The sequence below is a fragment of the Trichechus manatus genome, unplaced genomic scaffold (genome assembly GCF_000243295.1).
Source record: "Trichechus manatus latirostris isolate Lorelei unplaced genomic scaffold, TriManLat1.0 scaffold00042, whole genome shotgun sequence".
Classification (NCBI taxonomy): domain Eukaryota; kingdom Metazoa; phylum Chordata; class Mammalia; order Sirenia; family Trichechidae; genus Trichechus; species Trichechus manatus.
Window position 1 is genome coordinate 10,513,735 of NW_004443978.1, and position 21,690 is coordinate 10,535,424.

The following is a 21,690-nucleotide window of genomic DNA, read 5'->3' on the forward strand; positions in this document are numbered from 1 at the left end:
CTTCCCTGTAAAGTTTGGTTATTATAAGTGTAGGAGAAACTAAATTCCTGCAAGTGTTACAAAGAAGCAACTCTGAATAACCCTATTGATGGTTCCTAGTACTCATCAGTCTGTCATATTTGGAGGTTTGCATTAAGAAAACTGAAAAACGTGTACCAGATGTTCAGCTAGTGTTCTCTGTTCTCTGAAACAAACCAAACTTGAACTCTTAAATTGCCCATTACAACCCCACTGGAAGATGAGAAGGAAAATACTGTGTACCTTCCCTTTTCAAATCGTTGGCTCTAGATTCTGAATTTTTGAAAGTTTGAAACCACCCTTGCTCTTTGTTATTTTTGGCTCAAAAGCATCACACACCCCTGTCCCCCCATCAGTGTATTAGAGTTCGGGTGCCCATGTCAGCTGCTCTCCTCAGTGCTCTTCCCCGAGCCCATGTTATATAGGGCAGTGCACCCACACCTCCAGGTACTGAGTCATTCAGCACGCACTTGCGTGCCCTTGTGGCCAGGCTCTGGGGATCGAGCACTAAATGCAACAAACTAAACAGCATGTCCGGAGTTTAAAGCAATCTTTAATGTGTAGAGTGAGATTAAGTCATTTTATATAATTTCTGCTGACTCTCATGTTTATTAGACTCATGCTGGCTGTGGATTTAGAGGGCTTTCATTGTTTTAAAGAAAAAGAATGTTTCTTGCCAGGATCATGCTCTGGCTGCTAAATAAATAGCAGTGATTATGTGTAGGTTGAGGCTTCTCAAACTTGATCCATCAAATACAATTACAACATCACTTGACCCCTCCATCTCTGTTCATTCTGCAGATTCCAAAATGGCATTACTCTAGATAGAAAGTTATGCCAAAATGCCGTTTTGTCCCGTTCCAGTATTTTACTTAGTGGCATGAACAGGACAATAGAGTGAGCCGGGAGCAGTATTTGTCGGGGAGCTGAGTGACGCCAACTGAATGCCATCCGTCTTTTTCAGTGAATACCTTGCGGTCTTTAAGAAGACTGTATCCTCCCACGAAGTCTTTCTTCAGCGGCTTTCTTCTCACCCTGTTCTCAATAAAGATCGCAACTTTCATGTTTTCCTGGAATATGATCAAGATGTAAGGCATGTTTATTCTGTTTCTGTGGTCAGTTAAAATTTATAAGGCTATACAGCAGAAACATACTTGGAATACTTTGTGGGCTATTTTAAAATTCTGAATTTCTTATCAACACAATGGAAAGCTTGTTAGATATTGTCCCCCAAAAGATCCATTGTTCTAAGGCATTTTTATAAAACTGTTTAAAGAAAATTTTGATGTTTTTCCCCTTTTCTCAGTTAAGTTTCAGATCATTAGGAGGAACTTAAATTGATTTGGTTTGTTTTCTTCCTGACTGTTTTTTTTATTGAAATGAGACTTGTATGCTTTTTATTTTTTTTATAGGTTAAGTTTCTTGGTACTTTTTGTTTGAGACAAGCTTAACTCAGAAGTTTTCTCATTGTGTTCTAACCCAGTAGAATTGTCAGTAGTTCAACCACAGATTTAAAAGCCACTCAAAGTTTAGTGACTGGATAGTTTTTCGAAACATCTCTTAACGTTAAAATTTTACAACGAGGTGAACTGTTCAGGTTTGGTGGGTTATTAGGTTAAATAGTTTGGTGTGTATTAGAAGTATCTCATACATGGGCCTGTACTAGTAAAAAGTATTCCTTTGAAGGTATTCAGACACTTTTTAACGTGAACTTGAAAAAATAACGTGTACCATAAACTCTCCTTTTGGAATTCTTCCTTCAGCTAAGTGTTAGGCGGAAAAATACCAAAGAGATGTTTGGTGGCTTTTTCAAAAGTGTGGTGAAAAGTGCTGATGAAGTCCTTTTTTCTGGAGTTAAGGTAAGTGGCTTTAGCTGTTTTAGAAAATTTTTGACTTCCATGTGAATATATGTTGAAATGGTTGTGTTTTAGATATGTCGAGTTAAATAAAACAGTAATAATTTCACCTGCTTTTTATGATGTGTCTTCTAGAAACATTTTAAACAGCACACATGACTCACATTTCTGTTGGACATTGCTGTTCTACAACATGAAATTAATACACTAGTCTCATATTACCATCGTAGGTATGATTTATTCACTCCCCCCTCCCCCCTTAATTACTAGTGAGTACTCCGAGAATGTACTATGTCCTTGGCACAGTGTAAGGTGGGTGGCATTGCAGGGCGGCATGTGACATCCCTGGTCATTGCTTAACAGATGCCAGCATTGCCTCCCAGTTGGAGCCAGCCAAGTCCACCTACTCAACCCACATGCACACGTAACACACACAAGATGGATGTGTACAGCACAGGGTAGCAGACCTGCACCAGGCAGAGCTGTTGGTGTAGCAGTAGTGTTTCTGTATCCTGTAGAGGATGCCAGAACTTTACTGGGCATTGCCAGATTGTTCTCCCTGTTGACGTTGCCATCTGAATGATACAAGACTTCTGCAGCCCTTGGTGTGTGTTAGTCTGGGGTGTAAAATGGTATCTTACCCTTTTGCATTTCCCTGGTTTCTAGAGCCTATTTGTCATAAAGTTTATTGCACAAAATGCACATTCACATTCTTGGAACTTCTGGTTCTTAAATTTCTTTATTTTTCTCTTTCAGGAAGTAGATGACTTTTTTGAGCAAGAGAAGAATTTTCTTATTAATTATTATAATAGGATTAAGGATTCGTGTGCAAAAGCTGACAAAATGACCAGATCTCATAAAAGTAAATACCATTCACCTACTAGCTACTTACAGCTTTACTCGTGTGCCTGGCTTTGTTCATGTAAAAAGGGCTGCCCTTGTTTCTACAGATGTTGCAGATGATTATATCCACACGGCAGCCTGCTTGCATAGCCTGGCTTTAGAAGAGCCCACAGTCATCAAAAAGTAAGTTTTTATTGGGAAAACATTACCCCTAGCTCTTTAATTGCAGACCCCTGAGTGGTATAATTAAAAGAATAATCACTAATAGAGGAACCCTGCTGATACAGTGGTTGAGTGTCTGGCTGGCTGCTAACCAAAAGATGGGCAGTTCATACCCACCAGCCACTTTTTAGGTGCCATCAAGTTGGTTCTGACTCACAGTGACCCTGTGTACAACAGAATGAAACACTACCTGGTCCTTCGCCATCCTCACAATCGTTATACTTAAGCTCATTGTTGCAGTCACTGTGTCAGTCCATCTAATTGAAGGTCTTCCTCTTTTTCACTGATGATCTACTTTACCCTCTTAACAACATGTCCAAAGTATATGCTTGCCATCCTTGCTTCTAAGGAGCATTCTGGTTGTACTTCTTCCGAGACCAGCCACTATGAGGGAGAAAAAAACCGTGATCTACTCCCATAAAGATTAGAGCCTAGAAAACCCTGTGGGGCAGTTCTACTCTGTCCTAAAGGTCACTGTGAGTCAGAATTGACTTGATGGCACACAACAAATAATAACTATGTGGTTTCAGTTCTGCTCTAGAGTACGAGCTTATCAAGTACAGGCAATAGTCTGGCACTCAAATCTTAGATACCCTCAGTATGTAAGACTTAAGTTTGTAGATGACTTGTGCTCTCTATAAATGAAAAATTGCATAATCTATTACCCGCAATTTTTTTCCCCCCATCAAATTTAAGAGTCTCAATTTCTGCTTGAGTATTTTAATATGGGAGAGATTTTGGAGTCGTCTTTGTGCAGTTTGCCTTGTGTCTTCTGTGGCAAATGGTGCTTCCCATCTGCCCTGGTCATCCCCTAGACATTGTTGGGGAGATTTGGTTATGCTCAAGAGGAAGAAAATCTTTGAAAGAAAGTAGAACAACTTTGAAGTTCTTAATGACCTTCCCAGTCTCATCTTGAACTTTAAGTTTCTGACATTTTCTCTATCCTGGGCATTTCCTGTGGAGGTGTGGTGGTGCCTCATTAAAACCTGACCTTAGTTAACACAGCTCTGGCATTGGATGAGGCCATCTTTAGGCGCAGGTTCTGCGCAGCAGAATACCTGAAGGAACAGCATGGAAAGCTGGTGCCCCGTGTGTGGCAGTGCCGATGGACTGAAGTTTGCTACCATTTTCTGTACTAGTTTGGCCCAATTTCAGTGAAAGCAGTACTTTGCCTAAAGTAGCAAAGGTTATTAGGACTCACCAAGCTTATCTATTTGTGCCTTAGAGTATTGATTAAGATCATATTTCATAGATGATTTAAGACTTTAAAATATCTATTTTCAGGTACCTTTTAAAGGTTGCTGAGCTATTTGAGAAACTTAGGGTAAGGATTTTTGTGTTGTCTTCATAATAAATATTTTATCGTGTAGATTTTTGCTTCGACTGTGACCTTCACTTTTTTTAATAGAAAGTAGAGAACCGAGTCTCATCAGATGAAGACTTAAAGCTGACAGAGCTCCTCCGGTACTACATGCTCAACATAGAGGCTGCTAAGGTAAGAGGAGGGTTTGTTTAAATCATCAGACAGTGCAGGACCGTTCTGCCACGACCCAAAGAGGGCTAATGGTATCTTTTTTGTTCAGAAAGAAAGTTAATTTGTTATACTTTGAAAGACAGGCACTTAATAGAATTGTTTGTATAAATGACATGCTTTTTTTGTGATATCATTAAATCTTGTATTGCTGAGAACTCTGTAGGGGTGTTGCTGAATAGACAGATCATGGGTGTACCATAGGTTACCGGACATAGGACATAGGGAACCAAGCTCAGAGGACTATTTCTGAGGCAAAAAATAAGTTCTGCGTTTGTGAATTTTTATTGAGTTTCAGATACAGCTGTAGCATTTTATGAGCCATAAAACATCAAACTGTGCATTTTTGCCACGTAATGTCTCTAAATTTTCATGGAATTAAAAACTCACCATGAAAACTTAAGAATAGTATATATAGACATAATAGTGTATTGAACGCCATATATCTTTACCCAGCTTCAATCGTTTTGTCAATCTTAATAAATAGTTTTTTAAAACTCCATAAGACGTTTAATACATGTGTCATAACTACCCATTTTAGTGACTGAGATAATTTCTGCCTTCTTTGCTATATGGTTGCAAAGGATCTTTATTTCAGATTAGATCCTCAGGGTAGATTCCTAGAAGCAGAATTTGCAGGGTGGGATTATGTGAATGTTCCCTGCTACCTTGTTTCCCACATGCATTCTAGCAACATACCCCATTGACTCTCTCAGCAGTAAAGGCACATCTGTTTTGATAAACAGTGGTTGGTTTTCTGAAATTGCCTTCAGCTATTGAAATAAATGGAATCAATTAGAGAAAAGGTCCTTCTGTTTACACTCTGTTGGTTTAGTCTCCTGATCATATAAAGGATTCTGAAAAGGCTCTCAATAGTGCTGTTAGAGTTACTTGTCCCAGCCAACTCTTGATTCAGAAAAATTAATGGGTAGGGGAGAGAGTTGGATTAGATTCTTGCTGTATGACTATAACATTTCAGGCAGTAAATTGGAGAAGTGGATAATCAGTTTATTTTTTTTAGTAGCTTAGATATTTAGTACTCATGTTTTGGTCTCTGGAGATTTTCCAGGATAGATTAACTACCATGTCGTGCCTGTTAATTTTCTTCTCAGGATCTCTTATACAGACGCACCAAAGCCCTCATTGACTATGAGAACTCAAACAAAGCTTTGGATAAGGCCCGGTTAAAAAGCAGAGACGTCAAGTTGGCAGAGGCACACCAGCAGGAATGCTGCCAGAAATTTGAACAGCTTTCTGAATCTGCAAAAGAAGGTAGAGCAGGGATACTATTTTTTATTTGGAAATAATTTCAAGATGGCAGTTAGGAAAAGTTGCAAAAATAACACCATAGATCCTTTATTGGAGTTACCTAAGTGGCAAGACTTTGCCTCATTTGCTTTATCACACACACTTTTTCCTGCTAGAATAAGTCATTCTCTTACATACAGTACAGTTATCAACTTAGATAAACTTAACCTTGATATAGTACAATCTGTTGTCCATATTCTCATTTTCTTGCTTATCCCAATAATGTCCTTCAGTACAAGATCCAGGCTAGTTTTGTATTCAGGTGTCGTGTTTCCTTAGCCCCTTTTAATATGGAACAGTCTGATAGCCACCATCCCCCTTTTTTTTAAGTATGATCTTTTTTTAAAAAAAAGAATGTTGTTTGTTTTTGACTGGTCTGTTTCTCGTTATGCATTCCCTTCCCAGCCAGAATACTATATGAGTAGTGCCCTTCTTGCTGTATCACGTCAGAGAGCATAGTGTGTCCATCTTGCCCTCATCTGTAGTGTTAATTTTGATTGCTCAATCAAGAAGTTTGATTTTTCCATGGTAGAATTGCTGTTTTTCCCATGCCACTAATTAGCAGTCTGTAGGGAGACACTTGTTAGGTGCTGTCGAGTCAGTTCTGACCCATAGCAACTGTATGTACAGCAGAATGAAACACTGCCCAGTCCTGCAGCAGCCTCACAACATTGACTATGTTTGAGCCCATTGTTGTAGCCGCTGTGTCATTCTATCTCAGTGAGGGTCTTCCTCTTTTTTTGCTGACCCTCTAATTTACCAAGCATGATGTCCTTCTCTAGGGACTGGTCCCTACTGATAACATGTCCTGAGACACTTAAAAGACCATTAAAGTGTCTTTAAGTAACACTTAAAGACCAAATACTTATTCCTCATCAAATTTTTCCCCTAGATTTGGGGTTTAGCAATATTGATGATTCTTGCATGAACCAGTCTTTATGTGATGGTTGCAAAATGGTGACTCCTTCTCTCCCTTCCCTCCCCAACACCAGCTTTCCTTTCCCAAGTCAGCACTGTACTGTGAACAAGAGCCTCACATTCTCCCACATTTCTTTATTACACCTGGATTCCTCCCTCCCGTTTTTTTGTTATGCTTTAGAGTTCATTACAATCCTAAATTATTTTGGTGCTAAAATTGCCCAGGCTTTGCCAATGGGGACACCTTTAAGCTGGCATGTCCTTGTGACATGTTCCCTTTTTCTTTTTTTAAATTGTGCTTTAAGTGAAAGTTTGCAATTCAAGTTAGTCTCTCGTACAAAAATTTGTACATACGTTGTTATGTGACCCTAGTTGCTGTCGCTGTGCTGTGACAGCACACTCTTCCTTTCCACCCTGGATTTCCCATGCGCATTCAGCCCGCTCCTGACCCTCTGCCTTCTCATCTTGCCTCTGGACAGGAGCTGCCCATTTAGTCTCATGTTTCTACTTGAGCTAAGAAGCACACTCTTCGCGAGTATCATTTTATGTCTCACAGTCCAGTCTAATCTTTGTCTGAAGAGAAAGCAATGGTTTTAGTTTTGGGCCAACAGAGAGCCTGCGGGCCGTGTCTTCCGGGGGTTCCTCCAGTCTCAATCAAACCATTAAGTCTGGTCTTCTAAAGAATTTTGAGTTCTACACCCCACTTTTCTCCTCCATCAGGGACTCTTGGTTGTGTTCCCTGTCAGGGTGGTCATTGGTGGTAGCTGGGCACCATCTAGTTCTTCTCGTCCCAGGCTGAAGGATTCTCTGGTGTATGTGGCCCTTTCTGTCTCTTGGGGTAATACTTTCCTTGCGTCTTTGGTGTTCTTCATTCTCCCTTGCTCCAGGTGGGTTGGAACCAGTTGATACATCTTGTGTATTATCTAGTTAGCGACTACCCCTCTTCCCCTCTCCCCACCCTCATAACCATCAAAGAATGTTTTCTTCTGTGTTTAAACTTTCTCTTGAGTTCTTTTAATGGTAGTCTTATACAGTATTTGTCCTTTTGTGACTAAATTCACTCAGCATAATACCTTCCAGATTCCTCCATGTTGGAAGATGTTTCACGGCTTCATCGTTGTTCTTTATCGTTGCATAGTATTCCATTGTGTGAATATAGCATAATTTTGTTTATCCATTCGTCTGTTGATGGGTACCTAGCTTGTTTCCATCTTTTTGCTGTCGTGAACACTGCTGCAATGAACATGTGATGGCTCTTATTTCTCTAGGATATATTCCAAGGAGTGGGATTGCTGGATCGTATGGTATTTCTGTTTCTAGCTTTTTAAGGAAACACTAAATCGATTTCCAAAGCGGTTATACCATTTTACATTCCCACCAACAGTGTATAAGTGTTCCAGTCTCTCCACAACCTCTCCAACATTTATTATTTTGTGTTTTTTGGATTAATGCTAGCCTTGTTGGGGTGAGATGGTATCTCATTGTAGTTTTGATCTGCATTTCTCTAATGCATGCCCCTTGTTTTTTGGAGCAGTCAGATGTTTGATGCTCATCTCACACTTTGTCTACGCCAGCCCTGGAATTAGCCATTTTTTCAAAGAGCCCTGGTTGCTTTTACTACGAAGTAGTAACCAAGATCTGGGAGCTAGGTGTGGTCATTGCTCTTGGAGCCTGTTTACTTCTAGACCCTTTCAGTGGACAGAGCTAGTACATGCAGGGGTGTGTACACCTAAACATAACTACACACAGACACACACCTTTCAGACGTGAGTCTATGCTATAGTGACTCTATTCTAGTCCAATCCACAGGATTCTTTCATGTCTTCCCCATTTCAGAGGAGGGGGTGTTTTTTTAAATAAAGCCTAACTTTACTGGGAGATGGCTTGCCATTTCCATTGAACACAAATGTAATATGTAGTTTTTTTCTCAAGAGGACCTTCCTACCTTGGGGGTTCTCAGGGACTGTGTGCATAGAGCAAGCCAGAGCAAAAAGTTGAAATGTATCATCTAGAATGTGAATGTACTTATAGTGGGACACGGGACTTGCCATGCTCACTACCCACCTCACCCCCCCTCCCCCCATAATTCAGGTTTCCATGAGAAGTCTGTTTTCTTTTTAAGACTTCATTTTCTCAGAACTTTGAGTTTCCCTGTGGTTCAGAAATGCAGGCATATCTGGAAATGTTCTGATAATATTAGTGGTATGTTCCAGTAACATGGTTGATGCTGCTTGGCATGTCTGATAGACTTTCTGGGATTCTGATCCTTTGTCTTGCCTCATGTCTACTCAGGACTGTGATGCCATAACTCTGTAAGGCACAGAGCTTCTCTTTATATAAACTCTGCAGATACCGTGCAGACCTGCTCATGTGGCTCTGCCTTCTGAATTCTTTCAAAGGAACCTCCTTCTTGCTGCCCCCATCCTTGAAACAGTTCTTACCCCCCCCCCCTTTTTTCATTCAACAAATATTTGTTAAGCACTTACTATAAGCCAGGCTCTGTTTTAGACTGTGCTAAATAAGCTGGAGATTAAGCTCCTTCCCTTACGGATCTTATATTCGAGTAAGGGAAGATAGACAACTGACAGTCTGGAGCTCAGGAGAGAATCCCAGATTGGGATATTTCCCAGAAGAGAATATCTGATTGGATTGGTTTGTCACCTTGCAAAATGAAGGACCTCCATTGGGCAGAATCAGAGTTGTAACCTTCAATCATCATATTGGCTATATGGTTCTGAGAATTTTAGAGAGGATTAAAGAGAACCAAAAGCTTAACCCGCTGTCAAGTGTAGTCCTGTTTCTACTACCTGCTGTTTTTCCTTATGTTCTTGGTGTACCATACTCTGTAGTACTGGGATTGATTTGCTCTTAGGTCATGTTTCTCAGATTTGTAGGTAGCTCTGACAGTTGAACAGAAATGCCGCAAACGATGGTGTGTGCCACAAGGCAGAGAGCTTAATTTGACACGTTTATAGAAAGCGTTAGAGGGAGTAAGTACATATTCTTGGTTTACCTTAATTTCCAATAAGTTATTAGGTGTCGTCGAGTCAATTCCAATTCATAGTGACTCTATGTGACAGAGTAGAACTGCCCCATAGGGTTTCCTGGTCTATAATCTTCACAGGAGCAGATTGCTAGATTTTTCTTCCATGGAGCTGCTGGGCAGGTTCAAACCAGCCTTTCATTTATCAGCCGAGTGCTTAACATTGCACCACCAGGGCTTCCTTGCAGTGAGTTACTAATCCTGAATTCTGGTGGAGGCAACAGGAAAGGAAAAGCTAGGTGTAAAGGTGACAGGTCACATCTGTAGTACGGTTGATAAGGCTTTCAGTGACAAAATAATTATTTTTTGTCTAGTGTGATGTTAAGTTTGGCATTCTTGTACATATACATGAGAAAAATTAAGCAATTGTTATACATCATGAATTAGACATTTCTGTGTCCAATGTTTTTCTTGCCCAATAATGTCCTTTGCAGTTAAGAGCTTTGGTGTTGACTGCCTTTAAAAACAATCTGTGGGGAAAAAAAGCTGTTGGTGCAAGTGTGTCTGCCTGAAGGTGAAAATTGTTTAACTTCTGGTAAACTTGAATGCTTTTCTCTTCCTATAGAGCTGATTAGTTTCAAACGAAAGCGAGTGGCAGCATTTAGGAAGAATCTGATTGAAATGTCTGAACTGGAAATAAAGCATGCCAAGGTAAGTGTTTTCCTTAAAATTAAAGCCAACAACTTTTTTAAGGCTTTTGTTGTTGTGGGGGTGGTTTGTTGTTTTTTTTCCCAATTATTTCCCTGTTCACAGCGTCAGTGCTGTCGTGCAGATGGGGCTTTTTTTTCCTATGATTTCCCGGTTCACAGTGTTGGTGCTGTACGGATGGGGCTTTTTGTGTGCTCTTCTTCTTAGTATATGGGAGCTACTTACTGGCGTTTTGTGAGTTACTTGTGAGATGAATAGGTTGCTGGGTGGCACAAGCAGTTTGCACTGGGCTGCTGTCATAAAAGCTGGTGGTTCAAACCCACCCAGTAGTGCCAAGGAAAAAAACCCTGGCAGTCTGCTTCCATAAAGATTACAGTGCAGAAAATCCTACGGAGCGATTCTCCTCCACAGCACACGGGGTTGCCATGAGTTGGAATCAGCGCGACTGTAGCAGGTTTTGTAAGCTTAACAGGATTGTGTGTTTCTGCTACGGCTAACCAACTTCCCCGCACCCCCAACATCTTGAGAAAGTACTGATTTTGGATAGAGCAGGCTGTCTTGCCCCCCTACCAGAGGCCTTATGGGCCACACTCTGAACGTATTCAGCATACCATTGTAAGTTCTTCAATACCTTCAGTTTTCACAGAAAACTCTTTTAGAGGAAATTGTTTTCTGGTTTGCTAAGTGTCCTCTGATGTCAGTTCCTTCTTGATTTAGAAAGGAAAGCACACTTATTCTCCTGTTACATAGATTTAATATCTAACTTACTTTCGGCATAGAAGAGATGTAGAGCAGTGGTTGTCAGTGCTGGGTGCACGTTATAATCTACTAGGAGAGCTTTTGAAAAGAAAATTGGTGCCCAGTGCCATTATATCAGGATTTCTGGGGTGGCCGCCAGGCAATCAAAGCTAAGGCTGCCTGGGTGGTTCCGGTGCCCAGCTGAGATTGAACCCCTGTACTATAGGGCAGGCAACTGGGTCAGCCCAGAGACTGCAGTGGGAGGCTGCTGAGCCACGTTGGGAGGGAGTGTCATTGGCCACCAAATCTGGCATTGGTTAAAGCAAGAAAACAAACAACATTCTTAGGTATTTTGAAACCCTTTAACTACAACATTAAGAAAAAAAGTTGCTAAAGAATTGTCTTGTGGCAACCCCGTGTGGTCAGAGTAGAACTGTGCTCCATGAGGTTTTCAGTGGCTGATTTTTCACAAGTAGACTGCCAGATCTTTCTTCTGGGACACTTCTGGATAGACTTGGACTCTTATTTTGATTTAACAACTGAGCATATTAACTGTTCGTACCACCCAGGGTCTTTGACTACAACATGGATGGTTTATTCACTTGCCTCTTCATTAGGTCCAAACCCTGTTGTGAATGACATCTTAAATTGGAGTATCATGTTTGCATAAATCTCACCTGTAATGTTTGAATGTTAAAAGTTTTCTAACTTTCTTCAACATGGTAACTTGGACATCTATGAAACAATTTTTGCGGAATTTGCAACTATTTTTTAGCCATTTTTTGTCAGTCTTTCCAAGGCCTTCAGGTTCGTAGGGACAGCTCATTTATATAATGTTTAAGTTAGGAAGTTAGAGTAAGCATTCGGGAGCAAATAGGTGGTAGGGGCAGAAGTGCTAGAGAAGAGCCCACTAGCCCTTGAGCTTTGGACCTCTCCCAGGCAGCAGTCCCTGTCCCCCTGGAGGGAGATGAACTCTGCAGCATGGAATTGGGGTGGGCAGTTGTTCAGTAAGGATTTAATGAAGAAAAGCGCCAGCCCATTTTGGCTGACTTTGAATTTTCTTTTGTGAAAAGTTAAGTCAGTGGATTTGAGTTTAATTCTTACAGGTATATAGCATACCTTAGTCTCTAGAGAGATTTATTGGTCTACCTTGACTTCTGCTTTTCTTCCAGAATAATGTCTCCCTCTTGCAAAGCTGCATTGACTTGTTCAAGAACAACTGATCTGCCTTTATTCTGAGTGAAGTAAAGGAAACAGAACGAATGTGAAAGCCAGCATCACTTGCACTTAAATCATTAGCCACGGAAGATTTATTAGCTTTTGACTTTAGTTTAAAATGATGTGAATAAATATTTTGATTTCTAAAACTCGTAACACTTAACCATGTTCATTTAAAACTATTTTTATTGCATGTTACTTGGACATAACTAATCTTTTCCTTATGCATTTAATACCTCAAGTGGGCAGAATCTAAATACTAGGTTCTTCTGTAATTTGTCTTTAGTTATTAAGAAAGGATGTAGGAGACATGTGCCTTTTGGAAACAAGTATAAGAAATTGCCTGGCACATGTTTGTCTCACTATTTCGTGTATCCATGTCCCCACAAACAGAATATTTTAGGGTAGGAGTCAGTTAACAACAAACTGTTCAGCTGCTTGTTACAGGTAACAGACATTCCATTCCTTTATCAGGCGTTTTTTCTCCCTGTTGATCTCATGGTGCTTTAGCCATCTCCAGCGTTTGCACTGTGACAAGAGAAGACATCTCGTTTATCTTTACACACCCTTTGCAGCTCTGTTTTTGTAGTTGGGATATTAATATTGGGGGGGAGAGAAGTATCTAAGGGTATAGAAACAAGTATGTGGCCTGCTATAGAAAATGGCCAGATCTACATTAAGAACATGTGAGCCCCCTCCCTCACTGGTAGTAAGGGGTATATGAATGTTGGGCTTTTGTTTTTTATAAAATGTATAATAAAATAATCATGCTACCTTGTGGAGTGTTTTTGTGAAAACAAGGCTAGGGTGCACCCGAAGATTGGCAGCGGTGAGAGCATCAAACCAGAGCGAGGCCCTCCTTGGATATGGGGCACCCACGTTTGCAGTGGCTGTGCTGCTGTGTCCTCTCCATCGTGTGGGAGGCACTCACTCTGTCTCCCATTATTGGTTATGGTGGTGTCTGCTTGGTTTCTCCACTGGGAAGTTTACTTTCTACCTTTGTAATTAATAAGTAACTCATGGGAAGACACTTCTGCAAACGTGTTTTCACCCACTACTTCTAGCATCCGTTAATTCTTGCCTGAAATCAGTTGTAACTGGTTGCAACTGGTATGAGTTGCAAGATGGTGATACTTGAACACCATGGGGAGCATGTTTTCTTAACATTTAACTGCTACTGATGTGCATCCCCAGCCAGTTATAGCTAGCTAAAACTTAACTGTGGGCCAAACTCGGTAGGTTCTACTGTCTTCACGTTGTTAGGTGCTGTTGAATTGATTTCTACTCATAGAAACCCCATGTGACAGAACTGCCCCCTAGGGTTTTCTAGGCTGTAATCTTTATGAGAGCAGATCACCAGGTCTTTCTTCCACAGAGCTGATAGTTGGGTTTGAACAGTTAACCTTTCAGCAGTTGAATTCTTATCCGATGCACCACCAGGGCTCCTTGTCTTCACATTACAGATTGAGAAACCAGCTAAAGGCAGCTGTAACTGCTGCTTGTGCTCCTAACCAGCCTTTGTCCTGCCCTCTGTCCCACGTGCTGCCCACAGTAGCCCAGATAATCTGTGTGATTGGAATTAGCGCCTGTTGCCAGTAGTTGAGGTGCCTGGATCACAACTGGGTCAGTGTGGTATTTAGACCCCATTGAAGGAGCTCTGGCTATTGGCCTCAGCCTGATGCCTTTTTTCTTTGTTTTTTTAACTAGATCTGTTGCTGGTGTGTCATAGGCAGCTGGGTCTGAATCCTGGCTCTGCTACTTTTTAAGATGGCCTAAGGAGACTCCCACTCTGAACCAGCTATGTCTTCTGCACGCTGCAGTCAGTACCTTAAAGTCTAGGTGCCGCTGGGTTTAGATCTACAGTGTTCACAAGTACAGACTTGCATGTATGGCCTGATTCTAGATGTGCCCACCCTCGCATGATGGTTTTGCTTCAAGGCTAATTTTTAAGTATTTAGGTCTCTAACACTAACTCAAAAATACATGGAGGTCTGAGTGTTGGGGATGTTACTGGTCCTTCCCCTTTCCCATCCATGTCAGTCAACTACTGCCTCTGGAGTACTCGCCTAGTATGCCTTGAACTGGCTGGAGGCAGCAGCTTATGTCCCAAAATACCAAGGTGAGGCGGAATGTGAATGAATGCGAGTTGTGTCCTGCATGCTGAGAAGCCCGCGGGGCCAGATGGAAGGGAGACCTGAGCTGCCTGTGGGAAGCTGGAGCGGGGCGGGGGTTTTCCATGTGGGCCACAGCTGGGGGACAGCCATCAGACAGGTGGGAGCGTTCCAGGAGCCGAGCCCTGGTGTGCGCTGGTTAAGAACTCGGTGCTAACCAAAAGGTCGGCAGTTTCAATCCACCAGTTGCTCCTTGGAAACCCTATGGGGCAGTTCTGTCCTATAGAGTCCCTGAGAGTAAGCAGGCTGGCTGAGTTCAGACATTTTAAAATGTTTTGCTACAGCAGATAGGTGGAATGCAGGCCACGTCAAAATGATAAACTTGGGGAGAATCTGCAGCATTCTGAGTGACTTGACAGCTAGTGATCCTCCAGAAAAGCCCACCTGTGTGCTCAATTCCTTTGGAATCCATCCTGAGAGCTGGAATCCTAGGAAAAAATGGAGCAAATAGGAAGAAATTTTTAGGGAGAAGCTGATTTGCTGTGGTTACAGAGCTCAGAAAGTGGCATTGTAGCACACACAGCTGCATTTCATACATAATGCATTGAGAAGACGGCCTCTGGTCTGTAAAGCTTTTGTAGAAAAGTTGGGTCATGCCGTTACTGCCATTTACGGTGACAGCGCAAGTAGTGGGCCAGCCTGCCTCAGCGTGCATTCACGTGTTGCATCCCTATTTTTCTGGATCCGTTTCCTCAGTAACGTTTGCTGTGCCCGCTTTCTGGGGTTGCGGTCCGTTTGAGGTAATGCCCAGATCCAGCTCCGTGAAGGCTGGATTTCTATTTGGGAGGTGTTTTCAGCAGTAAGTGCGTGCCGTGCACAATCGGCCTTCCGCCTGTAGGGGGCAGTGGTGACCCGGCGCAGCCACCACAGCAGCTTGTGGGGCCCCTCCTCCTGGTGCAACTAGGGGAAGCCTGGCATTCCGCAGAGTTGCTGATTAGCAGGAAAGGAAATGTCACGCTATCCGAGATTTCAAGTAATTCCGGATGGTGTCTTCCCAGACCAGCAATCCCTTCCAGGATTTGCGGGGGCACCGGATTCCTGGTGACCCGAGACACAAACTCCTTTGCTTAGGCTGCTCAGTTTGTTCTGAGAACTTGCCTTCTGGGACTGGTGTCAAACAGCTGTGAGGTGGTGGGGATGCAGAGCTGGGCCATGTGACATGCTTGGAAGGGAGGGATGGAGGGAGGGTCACAGCTAGGCAGTGACTGTGATATGAGCTTCAGGCACAGCTGGAGACCTAAAGGCCCAGGGGACTTGATGCACCCTCTTACCCCCAACACTTAGACATGTGATTCCACTTGCCTGGGTGGCCAGACCTAAGTGGTGACTTACGGGAGGTTTGGTCTGTTGCCATTCAAGTACATTTGCTTTTTAATCTTTATTTTCAGTCATAAATGCAGTACATTTTAAATTGACTGCCATCAAGTCAATGTCCAACTCATATTGACCCTATAGGGAACTGCCCGCATAGGGTTTCCAAGGCTGTAAATCTTTACAGAATCCAACTGCCACATCTTTCTCCCGCAGAGCAGTTGGTGGGTTCAAACCATTCAACCCTTAAGTTAGCAGCTGAGTGCTTTAACCACTGTGCCACCAGGGATCCGTAAAGCAATACATACTTGTAAGGAATTCAAACAACACAAAAATGTATACTCTAGAGAGTAAAAGTCCTTTTTTTTCCCCCTACATCCCATAAATAATAGTCATTTGGTAAGTATATTTCCTGATTTGCTTCTATCCTTTGTGTATTTTACAGAAAACAATGCAGGATATCAGTGCGGGGTTAGTTTCTGGAAGCTCCCAGCTGATTAGTATCTTACCTCTCTCTGGGTAGTCTCCAGGATCCAGAGGCCAGAAAGCACCTTTGCCTCTCTCTCCCCTGCCCTGCTCCCACCAGGAAGAGGGCAGAACTCATGGAGATAAGCATGCTGGGAGGAGGCCTTGATCCTGAACCTCCCTCTTGCCCTCCAGTATCTCCCCTCCATCCGGCATCCCCCTCCCCTAAAGGCTTCATTAGCCAGAAGGTGGAATCTAGAGGACTTTGATTTTAATTAGTTCTTACTTTCTAATACATTCTTTACCAAACTCCATTTGAGCTTAAATGGTGGGTCAGCTAACATTCAGAACACCCAGGGAAAGAAGAACCCATAATCCCAGCCCACTGCTGTTTTTGTGTCTGACGGCTGCCTTCTAGCTCCTTCCCATGTGCACAGATTCATCCAGTGCACCCTCAGCCGAAGGAATGAAGCTTTTGTGGGCAGGATTGGGGGTATCAGTCAAAAGAGAGGGGTTCTCATGGTCTCAGGGAACATCTAGTTCAACTGGTATAACAGTTTATAAAGAAAATGTTCTACATCTGACTGGTGAGTAGCGTCTGGGGTCTTAAAAGCTTATGAGTGGCCATCTAAGATACTCCACTGGTCCCACCCTGTCTGGAGCAAGGGAGAATGAAGAAAAAAGACACAGGGAAAGATGAGTGCAAAGGACTAATGGACCACAACTACCACAGCCTCCACCAGACTGAGTCCAGTACAACTAGATGGTGCCCGGCTACCACCACTGACTGCTCTGACAGAGATCACAACAGAGGGTCCCGGACAGAGCTGGAGAAAAATGTAGAACAAAATTCTAACTCACAAAAAAAGACCAGACTTACTGGCCTGACGGAGACTGGAGAAACCCCAAGAGTAAGCCCCCGGACTCCTTTTTATCTCAGTAATGAAGTCACTTCTGAGGTTCACCCTTCAGCCAAAGATTAGACAGGCACATAAAGCAAGACTAAAGGGGTACACCAGCCCAGGGGCAAGGACAAGAAGGCAGGAAGGGACAGGAAAGCTGGTAACAGGGAACCCAAGGTCATCGAGAAGGGGACGGTGTTGACATGGGGTTGGCAAGTAATGTCACAAAACAGTATGTGTATTAGTTGTTTAATGAGAAACTAATTTGCTCTGTAAACCTTCATCTAAAGTACAATAAAAATAAAAAAAAGGAGCGGGCTTTGGGGGAGCGGATGTAGGGTTTTCTCTGATGTTTGCTGCAGGGAAAATGTAGTGGAAGGCCAGCCACCTGCTTGTGTTCTGGGACCTGTTTATTACTGGTCTTAGATTTTAACTGTCATTTTGAGGGGGTTGGGAGGCAGGTGAAGATCTGTGTGTTCAGTTTGCCATGTCCCCACTCATTGTAAAACCACAGCAGGGGACAGGACAGTTCATGCACCTGGTGGTCAACCAGAGACAAGGCAAGAGACCAAAACAGCACGTGGAAAGGGGGCTGCTGGGCTGCTGGGCTGTGCACCAGATGCTCCTGATTTGGGCTGGTACGGATGGGATGGCAGCTTTCTTGGCACAGCTCACTGACGTCCCAGCTTGCCGCTGCCTGCCTGGCCATGGTAACTAACCGCAAGCTTCAGCGACACAGTTGGGCACTTTGCTTGAGGGTGGAACCTCGAGCTGGAGCTGCCTCTGTGATTCCAGCTGGATCCAGCTGTGGCTCCAGGCCTCTGTGCTGCTTGAATCTGTTGATTGTATCATGGTCCTGCGATCCGACTGTTGGGAGGCTGGTGGCTAGACATGATTTAGAGGCAGAAAAAGTGGCAGGAGGAGGAAGAATGCACGGAAAGGTTTGATGGGATGGGAAGAAAAGGAGCCACTAGATGCATGAAAACGGTTGACCTTTAGGAGCCCCACGCCTTCCTCTGGCCAGGGTGGTCATGGTCTGCACGCAAACACCAGCTGCCTCCCAAGACAGGAAACCCCACGGTGGCCACACCAAGGCAGACTTTGGAAACGCCTGCTGCGAATCCCAACAGGCTTGCATGAGTGTTTTTCTAAAGTCTGGTGTGTCTGCAGCGCTTTTGACCCTTCTGCACTGTCTGTTAGTGCTTGTTGCTCTAGGAGGGGCAGAGGAAATGTGATTGATTGATGGGCATTGCCTCGGAGTCAGGGGCTAGAGATGAGGCCGGGTGAAGTGTCCTTATTGGTGTGAGCCAGGAGGGAAGTGGGCCAGGAGGCACCTCCTCCATGACTAAGTGCTTGGCTGGAGGTCCGAATTCTGCCTTGCTTAAACCCACCGCCGTGGAGTAGATTCCAACTCATAGCGACCCTATAAGACAAAGTAGAACTGCCCCATAGGGTTTCCAAGGAGCAGCTGGTGGATTCGAACTGCCAACCTTTTGGTTAGGGCTGAGCTCTTAGAGCCACTGCACCAGCAAGGCTCTCTGCCTTGCTTTGGGCTAGGCATACACTAAAGAAAGTCCAGGCCCTACCTATGACCACATATTTATTCACACACAGCAGCCAAAGGGATCCTTTTAAAACAAGTCAGATCTTGAGACTAATACAAAAACCCCTTCTGTGAGTCCTTATTTGAATCCTTCCAGTGAACATAGGCTGTACCTGGTATGCTGCCCACCTTCTCTCCTCCCACCCAGAGATGGTATTTCCGAAGGTGTCTGCAACAGTATTTCCAACCCCACCTGCTCTTCTGTGGAGTCCCTGGGTGGTGCAAACAGTTAAAATGCTCTGCTGCTCACCAAAAGGTTGGAGGTTCAAGTCCACCTAGAGATGCCTTGAAAGAAAGACCTGGAGACCTACTTCCAAAAATCAGCCACTGAAAACCCTGTGGAGCACAGTTCTACTCTGACACACACGGGACTGCCATGAGTTGGGGTTGACATGGCGGCAACTGGTTTTTTAGGCTCTTCTGTATTGTGACCTTGCTGCAACTTCATCAAAAGGACTCTAATTCCCTTCCCTTGAATCTGGGCTGGCTTCAGTGACACATTTGCTTCCCATAGAAGGTGACAGCGTGATGCTGGGTAACTTCCAAGGATAGACCAGAGGAAGCCTTGCTGTCTGGACCCGCTGCTCGGGTCACTCTCCTGAAACCTGGCTACAAAGCTGTGTGAAGCCCAAGCCCCACGGAGGAGAAGTGCTTGCAGGCCTCTCTCAGCCTCTCTAAACCAGTCCCAGCTGAGCCCAGGCCCAGACAAGTGAGTCTCCAGAGCAGGGCTGTCCAACACAACTTTCTGTGATGATGGCAATATTCTGTATCAGCCACTTGTCGCTATTACTAGTGTTTAGATAAAATAGAGTGCGCTGTTAACTTTGAATTTCAGATACACAACAAATAATTTTTCAGTGTATGTCCCGTGCAATATTTGTGACATACACTAAAAAACAATTATTTATCTGAAACTCACGAGTCACTGGATGTCCTTCATTTTTATTTTCTAAGTCTGGCAACCCTATATTATGCACTTGAAATGTGGTTGGTGCAACTAGGATGTGAATTTTAAATTTTGTTTGTTTAATTTTAATTAAATTTGAATAGCTACACGAGGCTAGTGGCTACTGTATTGAACTGAATGCTGTAGATAATCCCAGATTAGTCATTTTAGTCACCCTGGGACTTTCATGGCTTCCCAACTGAAGTCCCAGACATTGTAGAACAGAGATAAGTCATCACCTGAGCCTGCCCAGATTCTTGACTGCAGAGCCCCCAAGCATAGTAAAATGGTGGTGGCTTTATGGCACTAAATTTGCAGCAGTTTGCTATGCTCACCAGTAACTGGAGCTACCCCTACCGCTCTGACCTTCCCTCTGCCACCATCCCCGCTCTCATTCCTCCAGCCACACCTGCCTCTTTGATGTTCCCTGAATACCCCAGGCACCTTTCTGCCTCCGGCCCCTTGATCCAGCTGTTCCCTCTGCCTGGAATATTCTTCGTCCTGTATTCCTTTGGCTCTCTCCCTTGCCTCCTTCAAATCTGTGCTCAAATCTCACCTTCTCTGAGGCCTTCCCTAATTCCCCACCCCCCATGTAATTGCTGATCCACTTTACCTCCCATCCTTCCTCTCTTCCTAGTATTGCTTGTTTTCTGTTTCTCCCTGCTGAGACGTAAACTTAGGGAGGGTAGGCGGGGCCCTCACCTCTTGTTTGTGCGGTGTCTCAGATGCCTAGAGGTAGGCAACGCAGATGAGTGCCTGTCACTCAGTGTAGTTAGCTGACTCCTGGCGACCCGTGCACAACAGGATCGGACCACTGTGATCCACAGATTTTTCACTGGCTAATTTTTGGAAAGGTTGTCACGGGGGAGGTCCTGGTGGCGCAGTGGTGAAGTGCTTGGCCGCTAACCGAAATCGTCGGTGGTTTGAACCCACCAGCCTCTCGGAGGAAGAAGGATGTGGCAGTCTGCTTCTGTAACCTGATTTACATATTTGAGTTTCCAGGAAACGGTACTTAAGACCATTCTGGGTTTTTTTGTGCATGTTATCATTAGTAACAGAGCCCTGGTGGATTACATACAGTGCTACTGTGACAATTTGCTGATGTTATCATTCTCAGATGTTCATTTACAGATGTGCAATTTTATGATTTACTGTTGAAAACACCGCAGTATAGATTTAGTTTTCTAAAAAAAATCAGGGGCTTCAGTTGCTTGAAAACATGAACCCAAACGCTGATCTCTTTGCTAAAGTCGGTAGGCAGATTAGGGAAGCAGTTAGATGTTAGCGCAAAATATACGAAGAAAAAGAGAAAACGACCATATAGACAACTCCCACTAATTTTCTGACTGGAAATGCCATCCCCATTCCCAGGGATAATCCAGAGGATCCAGAACCTTCCACAAGTGGAGTTATTACCCCAACTGACAAAATGCCAATGTAGTCCAACTCTTCTTCATCATGGGAGTAAATTTTTATGATTTGTGTACTCTTTTATGTATGTATGTATTAAAATATATCTGTAAGTTTATATGTAATGTTCCAACCCCCCAAAGACAAATACTGATAATAAAAGGCAATAATAATGAAAACTAAAAAAAAATGAGATATTTGACTTACGATGAGTTGTCAGAATGGAACCCTGTCATAAGTTGGAGACTACCTGGTACAGCCTTGGAAACCCCATGGGGCAGTTCTACTCTGCCCTATAGGGTTGCTTTGAGTTAGATTCAGAAACAACTAGGTTTCTTTTTTTGAATTTTCCGGAGAAGATCGCCAGGCCATCTTAGTCTGGAAGCTCCACTGAATCCTGTTCAGCATCATTGCAACATGAAAGCTTCCACTAATAGACAGGTGATGGCTGAGCATGAGGTACATTGGCTGGGAATCGCCTGGGTCTTCTTGCATGAGGGCAAGAATTCTACCACTGAACCACCACTGCCCCGTCACAC

General features: G+C 43.5%; 1 protein-coding gene across 3 annotated transcripts in view; it reads left to right on the top strand.

Moving 5' to 3' along the window:
* SNX5 (sorting nexin 5) overlaps positions 1 to 12,374 on the top strand; it is a 27,075-nt gene extending 14,701 nt beyond the window's left edge. For all 3 annotated transcript variants that reach the window (XM_023731411.1, XM_023731410.1, XM_004376445.3), the window contains 9 exons: positions 983 to 1,106; positions 1,782 to 1,877; positions 2,631 to 2,736; positions 2,825 to 2,900; positions 4,224 to 4,263; positions 4,348 to 4,434; positions 5,583 to 5,742; positions 10,305 to 10,390; positions 12,298 to 12,374. In XM_023731411.1, coding sequence (XP_023587179.1) covers positions 983 to 1,106; positions 1,782 to 1,877; positions 2,631 to 2,736; positions 2,825 to 2,900; positions 4,224 to 4,263; positions 4,348 to 4,434; positions 5,583 to 5,742; positions 10,305 to 10,390; positions 12,298 to 12,348 — 826 coding nt within the window. In that variant the 3' untranslated portion in view covers positions 12,349 to 12,374. The remainder of the gene's footprint in view (positions 1 to 982; positions 1,107 to 1,781; positions 1,878 to 2,630; positions 2,737 to 2,824; positions 2,901 to 4,223; positions 4,264 to 4,347; positions 4,435 to 5,582; positions 5,743 to 10,304; positions 10,391 to 12,297) is intronic.
* Positions 12,375 to 21,690: the final 9,316 nt, after the last annotated feature.